General features: G+C 42.3%; 2 protein-coding genes across 2 annotated transcripts; both read right to left on the bottom strand.

The window, feature by feature from the left end:
* Positions 1–1,132: 1,132 nt before the first annotated feature.
* LOC110497386 (high mobility group protein B2) lies at positions 1,133–3,300 on the bottom strand. The gene is made up of 5 exons (XM_021573467.3): positions 3,267–3,300; positions 2,325–2,486; positions 2,000–2,151; positions 1,734–1,908; positions 1,133–1,647 (listed from the first exon to the last, which is right to left on the bottom strand). The coding sequence occupies exons 2-5, from the start codon at positions 2,472–2,474 to the stop codon at positions 1,483–1,485; spliced, it is 642 nt and encodes a 213-aa protein (XP_021429142.3). The 5' UTR covers positions 2,475–2,486; positions 3,267–3,300; the 3' UTR covers positions 1,133–1,482.
* Positions 3,301–7,831: 4,531 nt separating this feature from the next.
* Positions 7,832–23,210, bottom strand: LOC110497387 (scrapie-responsive protein 1). Its single transcript, XM_021573468.3, has 3 exons — positions 23,055–23,210; positions 9,524–9,781; positions 7,832–8,828 (listed from the first exon to the last, which is right to left on the bottom strand). Exons 2-3 carry the CDS (start codon positions 9,769–9,771, stop codon positions 8,774–8,776), a joined length of 303 nt encoding a protein of 100 aa, XP_021429143.3. The 5' UTR covers positions 9,772–9,781; positions 23,055–23,210; the 3' UTR covers positions 7,832–8,773.
* Positions 23,211–24,968: the final 1,758 nt, after the last annotated feature.

Here is a 24,968-nt window from a genome sequence, read left to right on the forward strand (position 1 = left end):
TTTGGGGTCCTCACCCCTCCCCCAGATAAACATGGTCTCATTATGTTATCTATCCAAAAGAAAATGCCTCAACCCTGTCTGGCCATATGTCAACCACGCATTTCCCTCAGACCATCTGTGCCCTATTGACTTGTTAGCTGGTAACCGCAAGGTCTACCTTTAGTGACCTAGTCTGATCGGGCGGCAGGTAACCTAGTTAAGAGCGAATTCCTGAGCTGGCATGGTAAATCTGTCGTTCTGCCCCTGAACAAGGCAGTCAACTGACCTGCCTAGTTAAAGGTAAAACATGCATTTATATATTTTCAGTATAAACTCAACAATTAAGATTTTACAATTCATAAGGTCAGTCAATTGAAATAAATGCATTAGGCCCTAATCTATGGATTTCACATATGCATCGGTTGATCAGAAAACCAGTCAGTATCTGTCTGTGACATCTCCATTGGTGAGTATGCAGGCCATGGAAGAACTGGGACATTTTCAGCTTACTGGCAGTGTACAGATCCTTGAAACATGGCACAACGACGGGCCTTGATCTTAACACTGCATTTCATTGCCCATACCAGCAAACCCCTTTATACCGTGTGGGAGAGCTGGACTTGGCTTAGGGTAGAGAAGTGAACATTGAGGGGTTGCTAGACTGACAAGAGTGCAGTTGGGCATTCCTGTTAACTTGATGTGGCATTGTGTTGACAAACTGCACATTTGACCGGCCTTTAATGTATTGTTTAATATGCCACATGACAGGTGGATGGATTATCTTGGCAAAGGAGAAATGCTCCCTAAATGGGTAAATAGAAATACAGAAAATGAGCTTTTATTTCAGCTCATGAAACCCAACATGTTGCATTTATTTTGTTCAATATACTTCATGAATTGCCTGAGTATTAAGCTATATCATTGAAGTTTTAGTGCAATTTAATAGGTCACTACCTTGAAACTATTAGCTAACCAACATGGAGTACATTTGGCTTTTACACAGCCAATTCAGATATTTTTTTCTACCAAGCGGGCTTTTAAATGATCAGCTCTGAAAGACCCGTTAGTGGGGTGAAGGAAAAAAATCTGAATTGGACTAGTCTAATCACATCCCTAATCTAACTTGTCATCAACAAGGCAAGGAAGTTAATCATAATATACAAAACAAAATTTTATTATAAAAAGAAATCATTCTACACTGAAACTCCACGTTAAAAATGGGTCGCAAACGTCTACACATTTTCTTGTATTTCTTAAAAACGGCAGTGGAAACAATATCAATATAGGGCGGAAAAGAACATGCCACCATCCAAAGACAAAACAAGCAGTGCTTTGAGAATTAGGAGCTGTTCATTTACAAGACAGCACAATATGACCCCTGTATGCATTATTGCAGCCATTGCACATCACTGTACATGTTCTGAAAAATCCCAAATGCTATAAATGTTACATTGTAAGGTTCACATTGTTTTGCAAATACTCCAGCTCAAGTTTCCAGGCAGTTTAGTCGTCATCCTCGTCATCCTCCTCTTCCTCATCATCATCCTCTTCGTCATCATCATCGTCATCATCATCCATGGGCGCTGCCTTCTTGCCAACAGCTGGCCTGCCAGGGCCACTCTTAGCAGTTGCGCCTGCGCCTCCCTTAGCCTTGTAGGCAGCAACATCCTACAACAAAAATGGACTTGGTTTTCATGAGTCTCCTACAACGGTTCTAGTGAGTCATGATAAATGATAGTTGAAGTGGACCTTACCTTCTCATACTTTTCCTTCAGCTTGGCGGCCTTTGCTTCGTGTGGCTGCTTATCTTTTGGAGTCTGCTTGCCCCACAGCAGACCCAGCTGCTTGGCGATGTCGCCAATGCCCATGCCTGGGTTATCAGCCTTGATTCTTCCACGGTGTTCAGCACAGAACACAAAAAATGCAGAACTATTGGGGATAGAATGTTGAGAACACATTTAGTTCCAAAATCTGAACAGAATGCTACAGAAATCAATAGTTGTATAGGTGGAGTACTTACGGTGGCCTTTTGGGGGCATTGGGGTCCTTCTTTCTCTTTCCTGCTGCCTTAGATCCCTTAGGGGGCACATAACCCTTCATGTCCTTGTCATAACGGACTTTGTCACCCTTGGCCATGTCCTCAAACTTCACCTTCTCTTTTGCAGACATGGTCTGGAAAAGAGAAACTGCATTAGTCACACCACTCATTGCAGCATCCATGTTGCGCTAAATCCCCACCATTTGATACATTGATTTGCTAACTGTTTCGTAGGCACGCTTTGCCCCGCCCTCTGCCCCCCCGGAAAAAACAACTTTTACATGGCGGCCGCTTAGTCAGAACTTACCCTCCACCTCTCTGAGCATTTCTTTGAGAACTCGGAAAAGTTCACTGAAGTTCCTGGGTGTTTTTTCTTGTGTTCTTCCCGGCACGTCGCAACAAAGAACGCATAGGAAGAAGTCTTTCCCTTCGGCTTATTAGGATCTTTACCCGGCATGGCTGCTATATTCTGAAAAAGGGAAAAAAATATTAAGCAAAAATTGATTAAAATCTCAATATATAAATAACGGTTAAAGGTATGTTTTCGGATGGTACCACCGAGTAAACGAGCCACAAACCACTCCACGGACAGCCCAAGGACGCGAAACCGCGTTAATCCGATTGAGTTCCTGCTTCATTGTGGCTATACGGCTAGGACAATAAGCGTCCCTCCATTTTGTTTCCCGCCTAAACCAAGTCTCCCAACAAATGCAATAAGTAGGATCAAACCATTTAAACAAATATAAATGGGGTCATCAGAATGATACCTGTTAGTCAGAAATAAAGACCGAAAGGCTACCTAAACCATTTCTGCAAGGCTGATCAAAGTTCGTCTAGTAACGACGCTAGCTAGGCTAGCTCAATGGCAGCAAGTATGGAATGCATCGTGCAACATCGCCAACTACCTAGCACGATGTTAGCATGTTATGTCTGAAAGAAGTATCCAAAAAGTATTTTCTGGACGGAAAACTTTTAAAATGTTCCTTGTCATACTGAACATTCTTGGCTACGAGCAGAACAATACATTCTGTAAAAATGTGTTAGGGCATCAAGTTAGCTAGCTAAATAACAACTGCATCACAGCGCGCCATTCCCAACTTCGCTGGCTTAGTTGAGTAAAATAGTTAACCACATATTCTTCAGTAAGCATTTGAGAGGTTTTGCCTTAAATTCAAAAGCATTCCATAAACAAACGTAACATGTAGAAAATCACGAAAGATTTGATAGGTGTAAAAGTTCTCTTACTCACCTATTATCCAGCCACACAAGTACAATGAGTGCCAATGTAAAGTCCTTCGCACTGTTTTGTGAGTGGGAGACAGTTCACACAAACTTGATTAAATGTTTTTAGAGCTCCTCCCGCTTGTCATATTCGATTGGCTGAAATTACACATTTCAATTTGAATCCGGGACGCAGGGCATGAACGGTGTTTGGATTGGCTGACGGTCTATATTTTGAGACTATCACGGTTGTCTGTGGCGGCTTAATGAAAAACTCATGTGATTGGCCGGAGTGGGGATTTAAAATAGACGGCGCCAAAAGCCTAAACGCTTTGAAGGGGGTTGTGTGTTGGATGCCCGTTTCCACTGGATCAGTGCTATCCAAGATCATTGGGACGTCCCTACGCTAACCTTAACTATTAATCTACCGTAACTATTTAAAATGTTAACTGCAATGGGGGTGATAGTGACGTCTCAAGGATCATATTAACAGGATCCGTTGCCACTGCTAGCCCGTCAGATAATTAAGGAAACAATAGAAATGAACAGTTATTGATGAAAAAAAAAACACAATAAAATGTTTGAGCTGCGAGTTAACAGATGTCAGTAATCAAGGTGAATGATCATGAAATTAAACTATAATTTACCAAAAAATAAATAATATTAAGCCAATCAGATTTGAGCGACAACATGCGCAGACATTTGAGCTAGATTTCAAATGCAATGCATATAACATGTATTCATGTAAGGTGTAAAACTTTTTCAATATTTCAGACAGTGTTACAACGTTACTACAGAAAGACCCCACAAAGCCATTGATACGTTTTGCCTGAGCTCTTATACATGCTCAAATGTTTCCATTTGCAAGTGTCCATCTAGCCAGTGAGAAATGTAACAGCAAGCTCCACCATAACCGTAGAACAAGAGCACAAAGGCCAGCAGGGGAACAGCTGTCAGCTGCGTGCAGATGCGACCCCAGTGTGCTCCCACGCTTTGTGTTGTACTACCGAGCCGCAGACATTTTAGCAATGTCTCTGCAAAATAAAGCCACGCCACGCGACTGAAGCTTTTGTTTTCAAACAGTCTTAAATCAGGATATCATTGCAATATTGGCCTAGTAGTAGCTTTATATGGCCTAGTTAAGCCTATAGCCTAGCCTAGTGTTGCAGCCTGGTCTCATATACTAGACGTAACATAGTATATGTAAATCCGGGTCACGCAAATATGTTACTTTTGGTATGCTTACATAAGACACATTTTTGGTTAAGGCAAAAACGGGTAGGGTATAATGCGAAAGTCTAGCAACCCAAAGGTTGTGAGTTCGAATCTCATCGTGAATAATTTCAGCATTTTAGCTAATTAGCAACTTTGCAACTACGTACTACTCTTTAGCTACTTTGCAACTACTTAGCATGTTAGCTAACTCTTTCCCTAAACCTAACCTTAACCCTTTTAACTAACCCTAACTTTATCCCTTTAATCTAACTCCTAAACGTAACACTAACCCCTAGCCTAGCTAACGTCAGCCAACTAGCTAACATTAGCCACCTAGCTAGAATTCATTGCCTATCATATGTTTTGCATATTCATTTCACAAATTCATAACATATTGTACGTTTGCATTTGTTAAATATAATGTGAATTGTAACGCGTAACATATCATACAAAATGGGTGATGGACATCCACAAATTAATACATACCATACGAAAATAAACATATCCATACCTGATAGAGGGTACATAATAATACATAATGCTCTGAGACCAGGTTGCAGCCAGCATGATACATTTCCCCTAATCGATCAGTGCAGCAATCATTACAACAGACAAGTCTGTATATTCTCACAAATTGATGTACATTATCGCAGCATCAATGTGTGTTTGCTAGCTACTGTCCCAATATCCTTAGCTGTAATTTCAGATAGACCTACTAGGCAACATACCTGAGCTATTTTGATGCATCAGCAATAAATGTACCCATTTTATAACTAATTAGTCCAGGTGTGTGGCGAGCTCGAGCTTGGTGGTCTATTGTTGTGGTCTGCTTTCTAGATTTACTAGTTAAAGTAGTAGTCCAATGTCTAAATAATTTATGGAAAACTTCTCCTTGCTCTACACTCTTAGAAAAAAGGTGTTATCTAGAACCTAAAGGGGTTCTTCGGCTGTCCCCATAGGAGAACCCTTTGAAGAACCCTTTTTGGTTGCAGTTAGATCCCTTTTAAGTTCCATGTAGAACCCTTTACACAGAGGGTTCTACATAGAACCCAAAATAGTTCTACCTGGAACCAAAAGGGGTTCTACCTGGAACCAGAAAGGCTTCTCCTATGGGGACAGCCGAAGAACCCCTTTGGAACTATTTTTGTAAGAATGTAAGCCTAAAAGAAACCTATGGCACTTCTCATGAAAAATGAAAAGGGCCTACTTTGTTGCTAGCATTAGCAATTTTCAGCCATCTTCACTGTTGTTCTCTCAGTCAGGCTGCTTCATGGTAGAAACTAGGTGGTAGCCTATACAGTTACAACCTGAAGTTACTTTTTTGTAGCAGGTTAGGAGAATTTATGCAGCAGGTCAGGATAATTAAGTTAGCAGGTTAGGGGATTTAGTTTAGACTTTTAACTTTAAAAAAGTTTAGAGTTAGCTATAATGCTCTGCTAACCGGTTATGCTTTTGAAAAGTAACTTCCGGTCGTAGCTGTACTCCATCAAGCCACAACTCTGCTTCATTCCTCCTGTTCTGTTTTGCTTTCTCACAGCCAGGGCCTCAGCAGAACTGGAGCAGTTCAGCTCAAACCGGTTTAAGTGTGTCAGGAGGAGAAAAAAGTATACAGTGTTGTTGGGGTTGTATGTCAAGATTTATTGTGAGTGTCTTTTCTCCTGCAGGCCTCAGCTGCTCAAGTGTCAATGAGGCTGAGCGTCCATGTTGCCACTATGTTGAATGCCGCCATAGCAGCTGCACTTGGAGAGGAAGATTCCTAGAAGGTCCAAGGATCTCCCAGTACAGTAAAGTTTTTTTATTCTCATTCCATAGCACCAAAATTGTAGTATGCTTATGTTATGACATAGTAGGCCACCTACCCATGTAGGGTGCTTTACGCTTGCCAACAAGTGACTAACATTAATTATAATTAGGTTGGTCCTTACATTTGTCCTATTTCACACATGTACAAGTGTGTATTATACACGTGTACATTGGAAATTAGCTTTTGTTTTTTTGCATATCCCACTCCCCCCAAGTCAAACTTGGAGCGTGGGGTCACAGCCAAGGATAAGCCATTATTGACGGCAACCTTGGAGCAATTAGGGTTAAGTGCCTTGCGCAACGGCACAGACAGATTTTTAATCTGGTCGGCACAGGGATTCAAACCAGTGACCTTTCGGTTACTGGCCCAACACTTTTAACCGATAGGCTACCTGCCAACCCAGAGGCCTACACCAGTAGCTGGGAAAATTGGAAAGTCACAATTAAGCACTGTAAAAAAAAAAAAATTGGGGCAGAGGTGAATTTGTGGCTAACTTATAGTAAATGTATACAAATAGTATACCAAATGGTTAGATATCAAATGAAAGATAAGGCCACAAGACAAAAGATGTCAAGTAGCCTCACCAACACAGCCGTTCTCACCCAGCCCCATAGTAAAAACACATAGCCTCACAAGCAAAAGGAACTGACAAGACAATCAGCATTAGCATAAAACTGTAAGCCCCCCAGTTGTTTACCAATGAGCCCAACTGACAAAACACCCTTTCACATACTCACTGGACCCGAGATCCTATTCATACTGGATCCTCATTGTGGGAAGCAGATGACTTTATCCACAGGGTGTCAAACATAGGTATTAAAGGTGGCAGGAGAGTGCATGCTCGATTCCTCTCCAATTACCATCCCCAGTGCTGAGTTTTTCACACGAGTTACATTGCAAACAGTGGATTGATTTGTCTCAACTTGTGTATGATTTTAGACATAGGGGAAAAACAGGTTAGCAGTTTATGGGTGGTTTATGTGTGTTCACTTTGAACTGAGGGCTGAAGTCCTTTGGGCTCCCGAGTGGCGCAGCGGTCTAAGGCACTGCATCTCAGTGCCTTATTACAGACACCCTGGTTCAATTCCAGGCTGTATCACAACTGGCTGTGATTGGGAGTTCCATAGGGCGGCGCATAATAGGACCAGCGACGTCCGGGTTTGGCCGGTGTAGACCGTCATTGTAAATAAGAATTTGTTCTTAACTGACTTGCCCAGTTAAATAAAGGTAAAAAAATAAAGGTAAAAAAAAATATATATATATATATACATATACATATAATGATGAAATGCATTTGTGCGATTTGACATCCTTCACTGGAATCTATTATCATCGACTGTACAGAATAGGAGAATAACAGTGAATCCGTGAATACATCCTACCCACTCAAGAGCCTTAATTCAGTTTGTTTACATAGAGCAGTAGAACAATCTCTTCTAATTACGTGATGTTTTGCAACTGACTGACAAAAGCAACTTTATCAACAACAAACTGAAACATAACAAGCTCACAAAGGAAACATGAGGAAACCTAAGGTGGTTTCATGATACAACAAGTAAGGCCTGCAGGCAAAATAACACTCAAACCGATCTGTTTATTAATATTCTCACATACAGTGTTGTAATTGACATAAAATCATTGGATAAGTACAGGGAGATGTCATGGAGCAGTAGAACAACTTGTTTAAACAGCTTCACCGGTCTAGGTGATCTGTAAGTGCTATGTTATTCACATTTTGCATTTACATTTTAGGCATTTATCAGACGCTCTGATCCAGAGCGCCTTACAGTTAGTTAGGCCTAGTGACACACACAATACTATAATCCTTTTGCAAAGACATTTACAATACAGTTGTACAGCCTACTTGTTTCAGCCATGTAAAATCATGCTTCATAGGCTCATCACAAAATCACATTTTATGATCCTGCTGACATTTATGGCATTTAATAGCCTTGAATATAAAATGCCATGTCTCTCAAGAATGGCATACTATTAACTATTGAATTATATTTTTGGGATGTGCACACTCGTGGTATTACTGTACTACGACTATTGCCAAATAGCGAGATCTGTTTACGTTTGGGTGTAGATAATGGGGAGTGTCACATCATTGCAAATGCCAAATGAAGGGTCTGCCAAGTCAGATATACAAGTGTTGAACTGTAGCCTTGGCAAAGGAGGGACACGGGCTGCATTTATTGAATTGTCTTCACAGAAAGTAAATATACTGGGTGCTGTATTTGAGACTGAAAATTATGCATTTTATTGGTAGGCCCAAGTATTGTGAAAGATGGGCCTCTTTTTTTCCCAGCTTCAAAGCTTGTGCTTTTGTCTTAGCTCCAGCCTTTTGAACTTGTCGTTGTTGTAGCTGTCTCCAAGTGAAGAATGAAATGCATGTAATTCTGTAGTCCGGAATGGATGGGCCCATCCCCCTTGGCCCCATTTACTCTTTACTCTTGTTTCAATTCAGAAGATTGCACCGTCCGTGTTCACTGTCCATTCAAACGACTGATGGCTCAGATGGTTTTGCATGGAATTATAAAGGAGATTTTGGGTCCAAAGAAGACATCCCTGGAACAACATAAAAATAAAAAATAAACATGTGTTTAGTATTTTGCCCTATTAGCCTGGAATCCAAGACTATGGTAAACTGTCCATGACTTTCTAGTGGATGGACCATGTGGTTCAGGAGAGAATGGCCTAGTTAATGAAGGAAGCATCTAGTCAAGAATGGCATTATTTTCAATTGATAAACTGATAAACTGTGATTGCAAACTGATAAGCTCCCTGTATATGTTTGATTTCCAGGCATATAGTGCCTCTTTAAAGGAAAAACTATTGTCTGTAGTCAACAGCTGACTAAAAACAGAGCCAAAATGCATAGGCCTAGCCGTAGTGTTTTTGCATTACATGAGCAAAGGCCATGACGTAAAAACAGCACGATTTACCTTTTAACTGACCAGTGAAACAAAAGTCAACTCCACATCACAGCTCACTGCACGGCAGCAGGCACACGTGCCTGACTGTATTAATAGGTTGCTTATGATAATCACAATGTAGGCAGTGTTCACTGGGCAGCCTGTGACTGGATCCAATCCGTTTCCAACTATAATTGGCGCCTAACTGCCCGCCGGCCGTCTCTTCGGCCTCCAGTACACATAATAGCACCACAGAGCCGTCCACTGTTCCAGAACTGTATTAACATAGACTGTATATGTGTGCTGAACATGGGCGCCGCCTACTGGAGGAGAATGGAATTTCTGTACCTTGGGCAGCAGAGGAGCTCACTGAAGTTACAGTAGCACACCATGTCGCATTTGTTCCCCTCCCAGAAATGGTTCTGCAGGGAATCGATGGGTCGCATGGTCGCAACTCCGTTGGAGATGCCAACATTGCGACAGTCCCTGCCCTTCAAGACTTTCTTGTAGCAGGACCAGCGGTTTGATGGAATGGCCTCGCTGCCCCTTGCCAACAGTCCAACCAAGAGAATAACAGCAATGAGTAGTGCCTTCATTTTGATCAAGCTGTAAATAGGATGACATAATGTTTATAATTGGTTAGAATGTCTCCAAGGTCACCCCAGTCATTAATATATAAATACGTTTTAACATTAACTACAAATCCAACCCACAAAAAAAATATATTCCCGTTAGAGCCATAGGCATGGTCTGAGTTCTAGTGAGGTTCAGAGGGGGTGGAGGGACATTTTTTGAAAGTTGAAGTTCATTTATTGCATTTCTATCAAATAAAACAAATCTAAAATGCTATTTGGAGAAGAGCAAATACAGACAAATATGTACCCAGCCAACATGTAGCCTGTTAGTTCTACAATTTGCCACTACACATTAACTCAGCACCGAGATGAAAACCTTCAATATGTACAGAGGAATCTGTTAGAATATTTATTTATTTATTAACAAAACACAAACAAATATGTTTGCTTTGCAGAACTTTTTATTGCAATGTCCTGCAATTCTACACATTTTGCTTTGAGCTGTGGGGAAATGTTTTCAGTTTAAAAGCTCATTTCCTGCAATTGTACACACTTTGCCATGACTTATGCCATGTTAAAGATATACATTCCCACACATAGAGGACCTACATGGTTCTGGTACCGGTTCCGACCGACACTTTTGTTTATAAAATTGATCTGTGGACACCATAGATCGAAAAGGCTTGCATCGAGCGGTAACGCGGGTTCATAGCAACTCATTAGTGTATCTCTTCCGCCTGTGTGATTTAGGACAGAGAGGAAGACTTTGGAAACACATTGGAAATAATTAACACAAAAACAGAGAAAACTAGAATGCTATTTGGCCCTAAACAGAGAGTACACAGTGGCAGAATACCTGACCACTGTGACTGACCCAAACTTAAGGAAAGCTTTGACTATGTACTGATTCAGTGAGCATAGCCTTGCTATTGAGAAAGGCTGCCGTAGGCAGACATGACTCGAAACTGAGCTGCACTTCCTAACCTCCTGCCCAATGTATGAACATATTAGAGACACATATTTCCCTCTGATTACACAGAACCACAAAGAATTCGAAAACAAACCCAATTTTGATAAACTCCCATATCTACTGGGTGAAATACCACAGTGTGCCATCACAGCAGCAATATTTGCGACCTGTTGCCCAAGAAAAGGGCAACCAGTGAAGAACAAACACCATTGTAAATACAATCCAAATGTATGCTTATTTATTTTCCCTTGTGTACTTTAACCATTTGTACATTGTTACAACACTGTATATGTACATAATATGACATTTGTAATGTCTTTATTGTTTTGAAACTTTTGAATGTGTATTGTTTACTGTTAATTTTTATTGTTTATTTCACTTTTGTATATTATCTACCTCACTTGCTTGGGCAATGTTAACACATGTTTCCCATGCCAATAAAGCCCCTTGAATTGAATTGAAGAGGAATATAGATGCCCAACTCCGCGGAAAGATGTCTCATTTCAGTAGGTGGCGTTTTTTCGTTGTTTCGCCCACCAAGCACGAGTTTTTATATGAAAGTCAATGAGAGAGTGTTGAATTTGGTCAACCAAAACATGTATGGCTTATTTGCTACGGTAGGTTTATTTAATCCAAGAATTGTTCCCTAATGCTTAAATTGTTACGAGTGTACTGATATAAGTAGGGCACGTGACATCCCGGCAATTTTGAGAAAAAACACTTTATATGGTTGTTGTCTCGAGATGGCTATGCATATTCATTTAATGAGGCCAATCGTGTAGCGTCTGTCTCCATTGAATACAGGCAGTTGACGTCAACAACCCTCATCGAATTTTCAAAAGCGATAACAATAATTAGATGTATCCACCAATCCAAAGAAAGAATAGGCGGGATCTAGACGGCACACCATGCCGCTTTGTGGACAACGGCTTCCATTGTTAGGACAGCGAGACATGTGTCTTGTCAGTATATCCATAATCTTCGTTCAAGATGTGAAATCTGACACCACTTGAAGCTGGGATGTCCCTTCTACCATTTCATTCGCTCTTCCGACTGTCCATCAACTCCTGTCTAAACCATACATCACAGCCGCTGACAAAGCACATGCCTTAAAATCCTGACGTTGTAGCGCAACAGGTTAGTGGTTTCGTCGCTCGAGCATATTCAGAGATCGGTTTATAACCAACTTTATCACAGTAATCTAAAAAGATGAATAGATTTTAAACAAAAAAAACACGTTTTGTTTGTCCTAGACAGACAATAGTAAGATGGAAGGTGAGTTCAGGAAGCCAAGCTAGAGCTCTCTTGTGTGACGTTCACAGCGGTGGGGGCAGACGTTTTGATCAAGAGAGACCCGCATATTTGATATAATACTAGACATACAAATATGTATTTTTTACAGTTATAAGGAAGGTGAAATCTTATAGTTATTATTTGTATAATTTCATTATACTATATTTCAAGCATTATTCATACAGTTTTGTTGAATAGGAAATACATACAAAATAAGAATCATATTTTTACTTGTGTACTTGAGCTTGTGTCCTCAAAAGTGACTACACCTCCAGCAATTTATAACTATTTTTTATCAGAAAGGTGAGCTTTCAACCTTTCTTGGAGTAGGCAGCATTACTTATGACCCTCTCATGATAAATAATTTGTTTTTGGGATTACGTAGATGACATTTTACATTACATTTAGTTACATTTAAGAGATATGATATCTGAGTGAGTGTGAATAATAAAATCAATTGGGGCCCCCTGGAGGTCAGGGTCCCTGGGCACGTAATTCAGCCATGATTACTAAAAGTTCATATAGCTGGCTAGACTAATTTGACTAATTTACCAATCTTCAAAATGTTAACTGATAAGGACTAATTGAGCAGACAGAACCAGGTTTTCCTCTAGGATTTTGCCTGTGCTAAGCTCCATTCCGTTTCTTTTTATCCTGAACCCCCCATGCCCCCCAGTTCTTAACTATTACAAACATACACATAACATGTTGAATCAAATCAAATAACATTTTATTAGTCACATGCACTGCCTTACGAGTCTCTAACCAACAATGCAGTTAAAAATAATACAGATAAGAATCAGAAATAAAAGTAATTAAAGAGCAGCAGTAAAATAACAATAGTGAGACTATATACATCGGGGTACCCGGTACAGAGTCAATGTGCGGGGGCACTGGTTAGTTGAGGTAATATGTACAGTTGAAGTCTGAAGTTTACATACACTTAGGTTGGAGTCATTAAAACGTTTTCACTCCAAATGTCTTGTTAACAAACTATAGTTTTGTTAACAAACTATAGACATCTACTTTGTGCATGACACAAGTCATTTTTACAACAATTGTTTACAGACAGATAATTTCACTTATAATTCACTGTATCACAATTCCAGTGGGTCAGAAGTTTACATACACTAAGTTGACTGTGCATTTAAACAGCTTTGAAAATTCCAGAAAACTATGTCATGGTTTTAGAAGCTTCTGATAGGCTAATTGACATAATTTCAGTCATTGGAGGTGTACTTGTGGATGTATTTCAAGGCCTACCTTCAAACTCAGTGCCTCTTTGCTTGACATCATGGGAAAATCAAAATAAATCAGCCAAGACCTCAGAAAAAACATTTTAGACCTCCACAAGTCTGGTTCATCCTTGGGAGCAATTTCCAAACGCCTGAAGGTACCACGTTCATCTGTACAAACAATAGTATGCAAGTTTAAACACCATGGGACCACGCAGCCGTCCTACCGCTAAGGAAAGAGACACGTTCTGTCTCCTAGAGATGAACGTACTTTGGTGTGAAAAGTGCAAATCAATCCCAGAACAACAGCAAAGGACCTTGTTAAGATGCCAGAGGAAACAGGTTCAAAAGTATCTATATCCACAGTCAAACGAGTCCTATTTCGACATAACCTGAAAGGCCGCTCAGCAAGGAAAAAGCCACTGCTCCAAAACCACCATAAAAAAGACAGACTACTGTTTGCAACTGCACATGGGGACAAAGATCATACTTTTTAGAGAAATGTCCTCTGGTCTGATGAAACAAAAATAGAACTGTTTGGCCATAATGACCATAATTATGTTTGGAGGAAAAAGGGGGAGGCTTGCAAGCCGAAGAACATCATCCCAACCGTGAAGCATAGGGATGGCAGCATCATGTTGTGGGGGTGCTTTGCTGCAGGAGGGACTGGTGCACTTCACAAAATAGATGGCATCATGAGGAAAGAAAAGTATGTGGATATATTGAAGCAACGTCTCAAGACATCAGTAAGGAAGTTAAAGCTTGGTCGCAAATGGGTCTTCCAAATGGACAATGCCCACAAGCATACTTCCAAAGTTGTGGGGAAATGGTTTAAGGACAACAAAGTCAAAGTATTGGAGTGGCCATCACAAAGCCCTGACCTCAATCCTATAGAAAATATGTGGGCAGAACTGAAAAGCGTGTGCGAGCAAGGAGACCTACAACCTGACTCAGTTACACCAGCTCTGTCAGGAGGAATTAACCAAAATTCACCCAACTTATTGTGGGAAGCTTATGGAAGGCTACCCAAAACGTATGACCCAAGTTAAACATGTCATGCACGTGATTGAGGACCCAAAAGCGGTTTAACAAAAACAGAGTTCTTTAATGTCGAAACACAGGTAAGACATAGATCCTCTTCAAATGGATATGATGGCAAAATAAACAACCCGCAGAGAGGGCGACAAATGAAACATAAAGTCCTTCTGAATATCACAGAAGAGTTCCCCTTCTAGCAGCAGAGGAGAATAGCTGGGTTAGAGTCCTCTTCTAGCAGCAGAGGGGATTATCTGGGTTGTAGAGGACAGAGGTACCTGATCACACGTAGCCTCAGATGAACAGGCAGATTCCGACAGGACAGGACAAGGTTGAAGCAAACAAGACGATAGTTTGGTTCTGGCATGAGAAACTCAAACGAGAATCTGACAAAGACAGAAGCAGGAACAGAGAGAGAAATAGAGACCCAATCAGAGGGAAAAAGGGAACAGGTGGGAAAAGGGTGAATGAGGTAGTTAGAGAAGACAAGGAACAGCTGGGGGAAGGAGGGGAAGAGAAGGCAACCCAATACGACCAGCAGAGGGAGACAGGGTGAAGAGAAAGAACAGGAACAAGACACAACATGACAATACATGACAGTACCCCCCCCCCCCTACTCACCGAGCGCCTCCTGGCGCACTCGAGGAGGAAACCTGGCGGCAACGGAGGAAATCATCGATCAGCGAACGGTCCAGCACGTCCCGAGAGGGAACCCAACTCCTTTCCTCAGGACCGTACCCATCCCAATCCACTAGGTACTGATGACCACGGCCCCGAGGACGCATGTCCAAAATCTTACGGACCCTGTAGATAGGTGCGCCCTCGACAAGGATGGGGGGGGGGGGGGAGACGAGCGGGGGCGCGAAGAACGGGCTTAACACAGGAGACATGGAAGACCGGGTGGACGCGACGAAGATATCGCGGAAGAAGAAGTCGCACTGCGACAGGATTAATGATCTGAGAAATACGGAACGGACCAATGAACCGCGGGGTCAACTTGCGAGAAGCTGTCTTAAGGGGAAGGTTCTGAGTGGAGAGCCAAACTCTCTGACCGCGACAATATCTAGGACTCTTAGTTCTACGCTTATTAGCGGCTCTCACAGTCTGCGCCCTATAACGGCAAAGTGCAGACCTGACCCTCTTCCAGGTGCGCTCGCAACGTTGGACAAAAGCCTGAGCGGAGGGGACGCTGGACTCGGCGAACTGAGACGAGAACAGCGGAGGCTGGTACCCGAGGCTACTCTGAAAAGGAGATAGCCCGGTCGCAGACGAAGGAAGCGAGTTGTGGGCGTATTCTGCCCAGGGGAGCTGTTCTGACCAAGACGCAGGGTTACGTAAAGAAAGACTGCGTAAGATGCGACCAATAGTCTGATTGGCCCGTTCTGCTTGACCGTTAGACTGGGGGTGAAAGCCGGAAGAGAGACTGACGGAAGCCCCAATCAAACGGCAAAACTCCCTCCAAAATTGAGACGTGAATTGCGGACCCCTGTCCGAAACGACGTCTGACGGAAGGCCATGAATTCTGAAAACATTCTCAATGATGATTTGTGCCGTTTCTTTAGCAGAAGGGAGTTTAGCAAGGGGAATAAAATGAGCCGCCTTAGAGAACCTATCGACAACCGTAAGAATAACAGTCTTCCCCGCTGACGATGGCAGTCCGGTGATAAAATCTAAGGCGATGTGAGACCACGGTCGAGAGGGAATGGGAAGCGGCCTGAGACGGCCGGCAGGAGGGGAGTTACCGGACTTAGTCTGCGCGCAGACCGAACAAGCAGCCACGAAACGACGCGTGTCATGCTCCCGGGTGGGCCACCAAAAACGCTGGCGAATGGAAGCAAGCGTACCCCGAACGCCAGGGTGGCCGACTAACTTGGCAGAGTGAGCCCACTGAAGAACGGCCAGACGAGTAGGAACGGGAACGAAAAGAAGGTTCCTAGGACAAGCGCGCGGCGACGGAGTGTGAGTGAGTGCTTGCTTTACCTGCCTCTCAATTCCCCAGACAGTCAACCCGACAACACGCCCCTCAGGGAGAATCCCCTCGGGGTCAGTGGAGGCTACTGAAGAACTGAAGAGACGAGATAAAGCATCAGGCTTGGTGTTCTTAGAGCCCGGACGATAAAAAATCACAAACTCGAAACGAGCGAAAAACAGCGCCCAACGAGCCTGACGCGCATCAAGTCGTTTGGCAGAACGGATGTACTCAAGGTTCCTATGGTCAGTCCAAACGACAAAAGGAACGGTCGCCCCCTCCAACCACTGTCGCCATTCGCCTAGGGCTAAGCGGATGGCGAGCAGTTCGCGGTTTCCCACATCATAGTTACGTTCCGACGGCGACAGGCGATGAGAAAAATACGCGCAAGGGTGGACCTTGTCGTCAGAGAGGGAGCGCTGAGAAAGAATGGCTCCCACGCCCACCTCTGACGCGTCAACCTCGACAACGAACTGTCTAGAGACGTCAGGTGTAACAAGGATAGGTGCGGATGTAAAACGATTCTTGAGGAGATCAAAATCTCCCTGGGCGGAAACGGACCACTTAAAGCACGTCTTGACAGAAGTAAGGGCTGTGAGAGGAGCTGCCACCTGACCGAAATTACGGATGAAACGACGATAGAAGTTTGCGAAGCCGAGAAAGCGCTGCAGCTCGACGCGTGACTTAGGGACGGGCCAATCAATGACAGCTTGGACCTTAGCGGGATCCATCTTAATGCCTTCAGCGGAAATAACAGAACCGAGAAATGTGACGGAGGAGGCATGAAAAGTGCACTTCTCAGCCTTCACAAAAAGACAATTCTCTAAAAGGCGCTGGAGGACACGTCGAACGTGCTGAACATGAATCTGGAGTGACGGTGAAAAAATCAGGATATCGTCAAGGTAAACGAAAACAAAGATGTTCAGCATGTCTCTCAGGACGTCATTGACTAATGCCTGAAAGACAGCTGGAGCGTTAGCGAGGCCGAAAGGAAGAACCCGGTATGCAAAGTGCCCTAACGGAGTGTTAAACGCCGTCTTCCACTCGTCCCCTTCCCTGATGCGCACGAGATGGTAAGCGTTACGAAGGTCCAACTTAGTGAAAAATCTGGCTCCCTGCAGGATCTCGAAGGCTGAAGACATAAGAGGAAGCGGTCAGATTCTTCTGTCATGCACGTGATTGAGGACCCAAAAGCGGTTTAACAAAAACAGAGTTCTTTAATGTCGAAACACAGGTAAGACATAGATCCTCTTCAAATGGATATGATGGCAAAATAAACAACCCACAGAGAGTGCGACAAATGAAACATAAAGTCCTTCTGAATATCACAGAAGAGTTCCCCTTCTAGGAGAATAGCTGGGTTAGAGTCCTCTTCTAGCAGCAGAGGGGATTAGCTGGGTTGTAGAGGACAGAGGTACTTGATCACACGTAGCCTCAGATGAACAGGCAGATTCCGACAGGACAGGACAAGGTTGAAGCAAACAAGACGATAGTTTGGTTCTGGCATGAGAAACTCAAACGAGAATCTGACAAAGACAGAAGCAGGAACAGAGAGAGAAATAGAGACCCAATCAGAGGGAAAAAGGGAACAGGTGGGAAAAGGGTGAACGAGGTAGTTAGAGAAGACAAGGAACAGCTGGGGGAAGGAGGGGAAGAGAAGGCAACCCAATACGACCAGCAGAGGGAGACAGGGTGAAGAGAAAGAACAGGAACAAGACACAACATGACAATACATGACAAAACAATTTAAAGGCAATGCTACCAAATACTAATTGAGTGTATGTAAACTTATGACCCACTGGGAATGTGATGAAAGAAATAAAAGCTGAAATAAATAATTAAATAAATAAAATAAAATAATAAGAAGCCATATAATTAGAAGTTCAGGAGTCTTATGGCTTGGGGGTAGAAGCTGTTTAGACACCTCTCGGACCTAGACTTGGTGCTCCGGTACCACTTGCCGTGCAGTAGCAGTGAGAACAGTCTATGACTAGGGTGGCTGGAGTCTTTGACAATTTTTAGGGACTTCCTCTGACACCACCTAGTATAGAGTTTCTGGATGGCAGGAGGCTTGGCCCCAGTGATGTACTGGGCCGTTCGCACTACCCTCTGTAGTGCCTTGCGGTCAGAGGCCGAGCAGTTGCCATATGAGGCAGTGATGCAACCAGTTAGGATTAGAGGTCGACCGATTAATCGGAATGGCCGATTAATTAGAGCCGATTTCAAGTTTTCATAACAATCGGTAATCTGCATTTTTGGACACCGATCAGGGCCGATTTGTAATGGATTTCCTCCTCTTCGTCTGAAGAGGTGTAGCAAGGATCGGACCAATACGCAGCGTGGTAAGTGTTCATGTTTCAATAGAAAAGACTGAACATGACACAAATACAAAATAACAAAGTGAAACAGAACCGAAACAGTCCCGTGTGGCACTGACACAGGAAACAATCACCCACCAAAATACCCAAAGAACATGGCTGCCTAAATATGGTTCCCAATCAGAGACAACGATAGACAGCTGCCTCTAATTGAGAACCAATCTAGGCAACCATAGACTTACCAAAACACCTAGATAGGGAACACCCCCATAAACATACAAACCCCCTAGACAAGACAAAAACACATACATCACCCATGTCACACCCTGTCCTAACCAAAATAATAAAGAAAACAAAGAACACTAAGGTCAGGGCGTGACACGATTACATTGCACTCCACGAGGAGACTGCGTGGCAGGCTGACTACCTGTTATGCGAGTGCAGCAAGGAGCCAAGGTAAGGTACTTAAACTTATCTTATTAAAAACAATCGTTCTTAACATATTCGCTAGTTAACTACACATGGTTGATGATATTACTAGTTTATCTAGCTTGTCCTGCATTGCATATAATCGATGAGTTGCCTGTTAATTTATTATTGAATCACAGCCTACTTTGCCAAACGGGTGATTTAACAAGCACATTCGCGAAAAAGCACTGTCAACGCCTATCTTAAAATCATTACACAAGTATATATTTAAAATCTGCATATTTAGTTCATATTGCCTGCTAACATTAATTTATTTTAACTAGGGAAATTGTGTCACTTCTCTTGCGTTCTGTGCAACAGAACCACCAGCTTTCATATGTTCTCATGTTCTAAGCAAGGAACTTAAACGTTAGCTTTTTTACATGGCACATATTGCAGTTTTACTTTCTTCTCCAACACTTTGTTTTTGCATTATTTATATCAAATTAAACATGTTTCATTATTTATTTGAGACTCAATTGATTTTATTGATATATTATATTAAGTCTAAAAATAAGTGTTCATTGTTCATTCATTATTGTTGTAAATGTCATTATTACAAATATATATATACATAAAAATCGGCCGATTAATCGGTATCGGCTTTATTTGGTCCTCCAATAATCGGTATCGGTATTGGCGTTGAAAAATCATAATCGGTCAACCTCTAGTTAGGATGCTCTCGGTGGTGCAGCTGTCAAATCTTTTGAGGATCTGAGGACCCATGCCAAATCTTTTCAGTCTTCTGTGGGGGAATAGGTCTTGTCGTGCCCTCTTCACGACTGTCTTGGTGTGCTTGGACCATGTTAGTTTGTTGGTTATATGGACACCAAGGAACTTGAAGCTCTCAAACTGCTCCACTGCAGCCCCGTCGATGAGAATGGGGCTGTAGTCCACAATCATCTCCTTTGTCTTGATCATGTTGAGGGAGAGGTTGTTGTCCTGGCACCACACGGCCAGGTCTCTGACCTCCTCCCTATAGGCTGTCTCATCGTTGTCTGTGATTAGGCCTACCACTGTTCTGTCATCGGGAAACTTAATGATGGTGTTGGAGTCGTGCCTGGCCGTCATGAGTGAACAGAGAGTACAGGAGAAGACTGAGCACGCACCCCTGAGGGGTCCCTGTATTGAGGATCAACGTGGCGGATGTGTTGTTACCTACCCTTCAGGGGTCCAGTTGCAGAGGGAGGTGTTTAGTCCCTTAGCTTATTGATGAACTTTGAGGGCATTATGGTGTTGAATGCTGAGCTGTAGTCAATTAATTGCATTCTCACATGGGTGTTCCTTTTGTCCAGGTGGGAAAGGACAGTGATTGTGTCATCTGTGGATCTGTTGGGGTGGTATGCAAATTAGAGTGGGTCTAGGGTTTCTACAATAATGGTGTTGATGTGAGCCATGACCAGCATTTTAAAGCACTTCATGGCTACAGACGTGAGTGCTACGGGTCGGTAGTCATTTAGGCAGGTTACCTTAGTATTCTTGGGCACAGGCACTGTGGTGGTCTGCTTAAAACATGTTGGTATTACAGACTCGGACAGGGAGTGGTTGAAAATGTCAGTGAAGACACTTGCCAGTTGGTCAGCACATGCTCGCAGTACATGTCCTGGTAATTCGTCTGGCCCTGCGGCCTTGTGAATGTTGACCTGTTTAAAGGTCTTACTCACATTGTCTGCGGAGAGCGTGATCACACAGTCTTCCGGATCAGCTGGTGTTCTCATGCATGTTTCAGTGTTATTTGCCTCGAAGCGAGCATAGAAGTAGTTTAGCTTGTCTGGTAGGCTCGTGTCACTAGGCAGCTCTGGGCTGTGCTTCCCTTTGTAGTCAGTAATGGTTTGCAAGCCCTGCCACATCTGGTGAGCATCAGAGCCAGTGTAGTACGATTGTATTGACGCTTTGCCTGTTTGATGGTTCGTTTGAAGGCATAGCAGGATTTCTTATAAGCTTCCGGGTTAGAGTCACGCTCCTTGAAAGCAGCAGCTCATTTGTTAGTTTATTTGCGTTGTTTGTAACTAATTAGCCACCACTATGCTTGAAAATATGGAGAGTGGTACACAGTAACATGTTGTATTGGATTTTCCCAAAACGTAACACTTTGTATTCAGGACAAAAATGAATTGCTTTACCAAATTTCTTTGCAGTATTACTTTAGTGTGTTGTTGCAAACAGGATGTGTGTTTTGGAATATTTTCTTCTGTACAAGCTTTCTTCTTTCCCCACTGTCAATTAGTGTCAGTGTCACACTGTCAATTAGTGTCAATTAGTGCCACACTGTCAATTAGGTTAGTTGATCCATCCTCAGTTTTCTCCTATACAGCCATTAAACCCTATAACTGAAGTCCCTGGGTCGTTTCCTAAGTTAGGAAGGACACCTGTATCTTTTTAGTGACTGGGTGTATTGATACACAATTGAAAGTGCAATTAATAACTTCACCATGCTCAAATGGATATTCAATATCTATTTTTAAATTTTTTATTTTATCCACCAAAACCTCCCTGGTCTTTGTGGGTGAATCTGTGTTTCAAATTCACTGCTCAACTGAGGGAGCTTACAGATAATTGTATGTGTGGGTTTCATAGATGAGGTAATCATTCAAAAATCATGCTTAACACTATTATTGTACACAGAGTGAGTCCATGCAACTTATTAGGTGACTTGTTAAGCACATTTTTACTCCTGAACTTATTTAGGCTTGCCATAACAAAAAGGTTGAATAGTTTTTGACTCAAGTCAGTTCAACTTTAAATATTGTATTAATTTGTAAAATAAAAAATATAGAAGTCCACTTTGACATTATAGGGCATTGTGTGTAGGCTACTGACCAAAAGAAAATCCAAATTGTATAAATGTTAAAGTCAGGCTGTAACTCAACTAAATGTAGAAAAAGTCAAGGGAGGTGAAAACTTTCTGAAGGCACTTTAAGTAGGACCCTGATTCACAAAGTGTTATGACGTTGTTGATTGTAGAATTTGATCCTAGCATAAGTTGGACATCCTCTATAACATTTTTCAATTTGCAACAATATTGATACTGGACATAAATATTGCATTTGTCTGTTATTTCAAAGATTGGTGGATAAATACAGCCTATTTGCTATGTGCTTATGCCACTAAATAATTCAACCTTGTGCTTTAAATAGATTCAATATTATTTGCATTTAAATTATATTACCATAACCCAATTATTGGAAAGATTTCCTCGGTACAATGATTGAGGTCTTATAAACTTCAATACTGTACATTGCAGTTATAACTAGTGCTGAGCAATTAACCGAAATGTTGGTTAAATTATTTGAATTCCATTTCGTTCGTTTTTTCTGTGAGGGGTCAATGCACAAATTGCAGTTTCTCGATAGATAAGTCAGATCCAGCCTGAACTGTGTGATGTAGTAGGGAGTTGTAGTTTCCAACATGCTAATATCCTACACATTAATTAACTCCAATGACCACAATCCACTGCGCATCTACTTGTCCTGTCTATCTTTCTTTTGTGCCTGCAAAAAATATAAACGGCAGAAGAATGCGCGATTGTGAGGGGATTTAGAGAGCAGCTGATGCTTGACAGGGTATCGCTACCTGAAAAACATTGATCTAAGTGATTTATAGTTCGTGTTCAGTCATAAAAGTATGCCTTATTTACTCTGAAGAGATACAAATGAGTGATTTTGTCAGACAGCATATCCAGCAGCTCTAAAGAGATGAGATGATGACTTGGAATTAAATAATACAATCATAAAATAAAACAAATGAAATATACACAATAACTGAAATATGTTATTAAAGTAATGTAAATATATTATGGTTAATAAGTGATAAGCAGTAATGGACAGTCACTACCATCATGGTACTTTTATTAATTGTTTTATTCTGTGTTGTTCCAGCATTCAACCCAAATAATCGAAAGCCAAATAGAAAACTATTGATTCTTTATTAATAATCGATTTATAATAATTAATGCTCCCCATCATTATTATATTTCCAATTACATAACATTATCAGCTGATTAAATTAGCCCCTACCTTATTTAGTGCTCTCCTCAGGAACTGCAGTAGCTTCTGACCCATTTTCATTGGGTGCATTTAGTAAGTATAAAACAGAAAACAGAGGAGTCTTTATCCCTACTCTACCCCATGCTAAGAGTATGACCATCTCTCCCCTCTCTCCTCTCAGCCTGTAAACCAGAGAAATATCCAAGGGCATTGATTAAGTCCGCACTCTGCACAAGCACGACAATAATGCCATGCTTACATGCCAGGACCGTACAGGGCTAAGAGAGGAGGCCAGCATTGGGGAGTGATCCAAACCAAACCTCTCAGTCTCAGACAGATTTAGTTCATATATGCTGTGGAAAAGTACATGAACGGGTCTGAATCATGGTTTAACAGTCTAGCGGACAAGCAGCGTTGGTTCACATCCAGAATAACGTATAACACCAATTTAGCAGGCTTGAAGTAGTAGGCTATATTTTTAGTAAAGGTGTTTTCAATGTGTTTTTATTTTATTTTAATTGGTTGTATATCAGCCATTTTGCATTTCAATAGACAACCATCCAAGAGCGAATGAATGAATGCCTGATACTGAATGTTGCCTTTCACTGAAACTCTCTAAAGCATCTGAATTGCTGTGAGTGTTGCAATCAGATGTGGTGGATGCTCGTACTGTTTAAATGGAGTGTCTGTCTGGGTATATTGAAATGCAAGTGATGCATGCAGTAAATGAACCAGTTGGAAGGGAAATGCAAGTTTCTCTATAGCTGTAACCTTTGCCTTGACTTGGCTCCTTTCCTTGTTGACACGCAGAGGAGCTCCACTGACTGCTGATAGATCTGGTTGGCTGTGAAAGTATCCGTCACAGCCAAATTTAATCATCTACTTCGTGTGTTAAATCAATTGCTTCTTATTGGACGGCAGCACAGTTTTATCCATTGCAGTTTCCACGTTAAACAAATCAAGCGGTATTTACTTTGTGTTATACAGCTACCGAAAACTGAGAAATGGCCTTTCGGGCTCTGAAAGCATAGGTACTCAATAAATGATGGCATTTTGCGGTTGACGCTTAATCAAATCAAATCAATTGTATTTATATAGCCCTTCTTACATCAGCTGATATCTCAAAGTGCTGTACAGAAACCCAGCCTAAAACCCCAAACAGCAAGCAATGCAGGTGTAGAAGCACTGTGGCTAGGAAAAACTCCCTAGAAAGGCCAAAACCTAGGAAGAAACCTAGAGTGGAACCAGGCTATGAGGGGTGGCCAGTCCTCTTCTGGCTGTGCCGGGTGGAGATTATAACAGTACATGGCCAAGATGTTCAAATGTTCATAGATGACCAGCATGGTCAAATAGTAATCACCACAGTAGTTGTCGAAAGGTGCAGCAAGTCAGCACCTCAGGAGTAAATGTCAGTTGGCTTTTCATAGCCGATCATTAAGAGTATCTCTACCACTCCTGCTGTCTCTAGAGAGTTGAAAACAGCAGGCTTGGGAAAGGTAGCACGTCTGGTGAACAGGTCAGGTTTCCATAGCCGCAGGCAGAACAGTTGAAACTGGAGCAGCAGCACGGCCATGTGGACTGGGGACATCAAGGAGTCATCATGCAAGGTAGTCCTAAGGCATGGTCCTAGGGCTCAGGTCCTCCGAGAGAGAGCAAGGAAGAGAAAATTAGAGAGAGCATACTTAAATTCACACAGGACACCGGATAAGACAGGAGAAGTACTCCAGATATAACAGACTGACCCTAGCCCCCCCCGACACATAAACTACTGCAGCATAAATACTGGAGGCTGAGACAGGAGGGATCAGGAGACACTGTGGCCCCATCCGATGATACCCCCGGACAGGGCCAAACAGGCAGGATATAACCCCACCCACTTTGCCAAAGCACAGCCCCCACAGAGGGATAACTTCAACCACCAACTTACCATCCTGAGACAAGGCC

Source organism: Oncorhynchus mykiss, chromosome 19 (assembly GCF_057628025.1).
Source record: "Oncorhynchus mykiss isolate SJ-2025 chromosome 19, ASM5762802v1, whole genome shotgun sequence".
In the NCBI taxonomy this organism is placed as follows: Eukaryota; Metazoa; Chordata; class Actinopteri; order Salmoniformes; family Salmonidae; genus Oncorhynchus; species Oncorhynchus mykiss.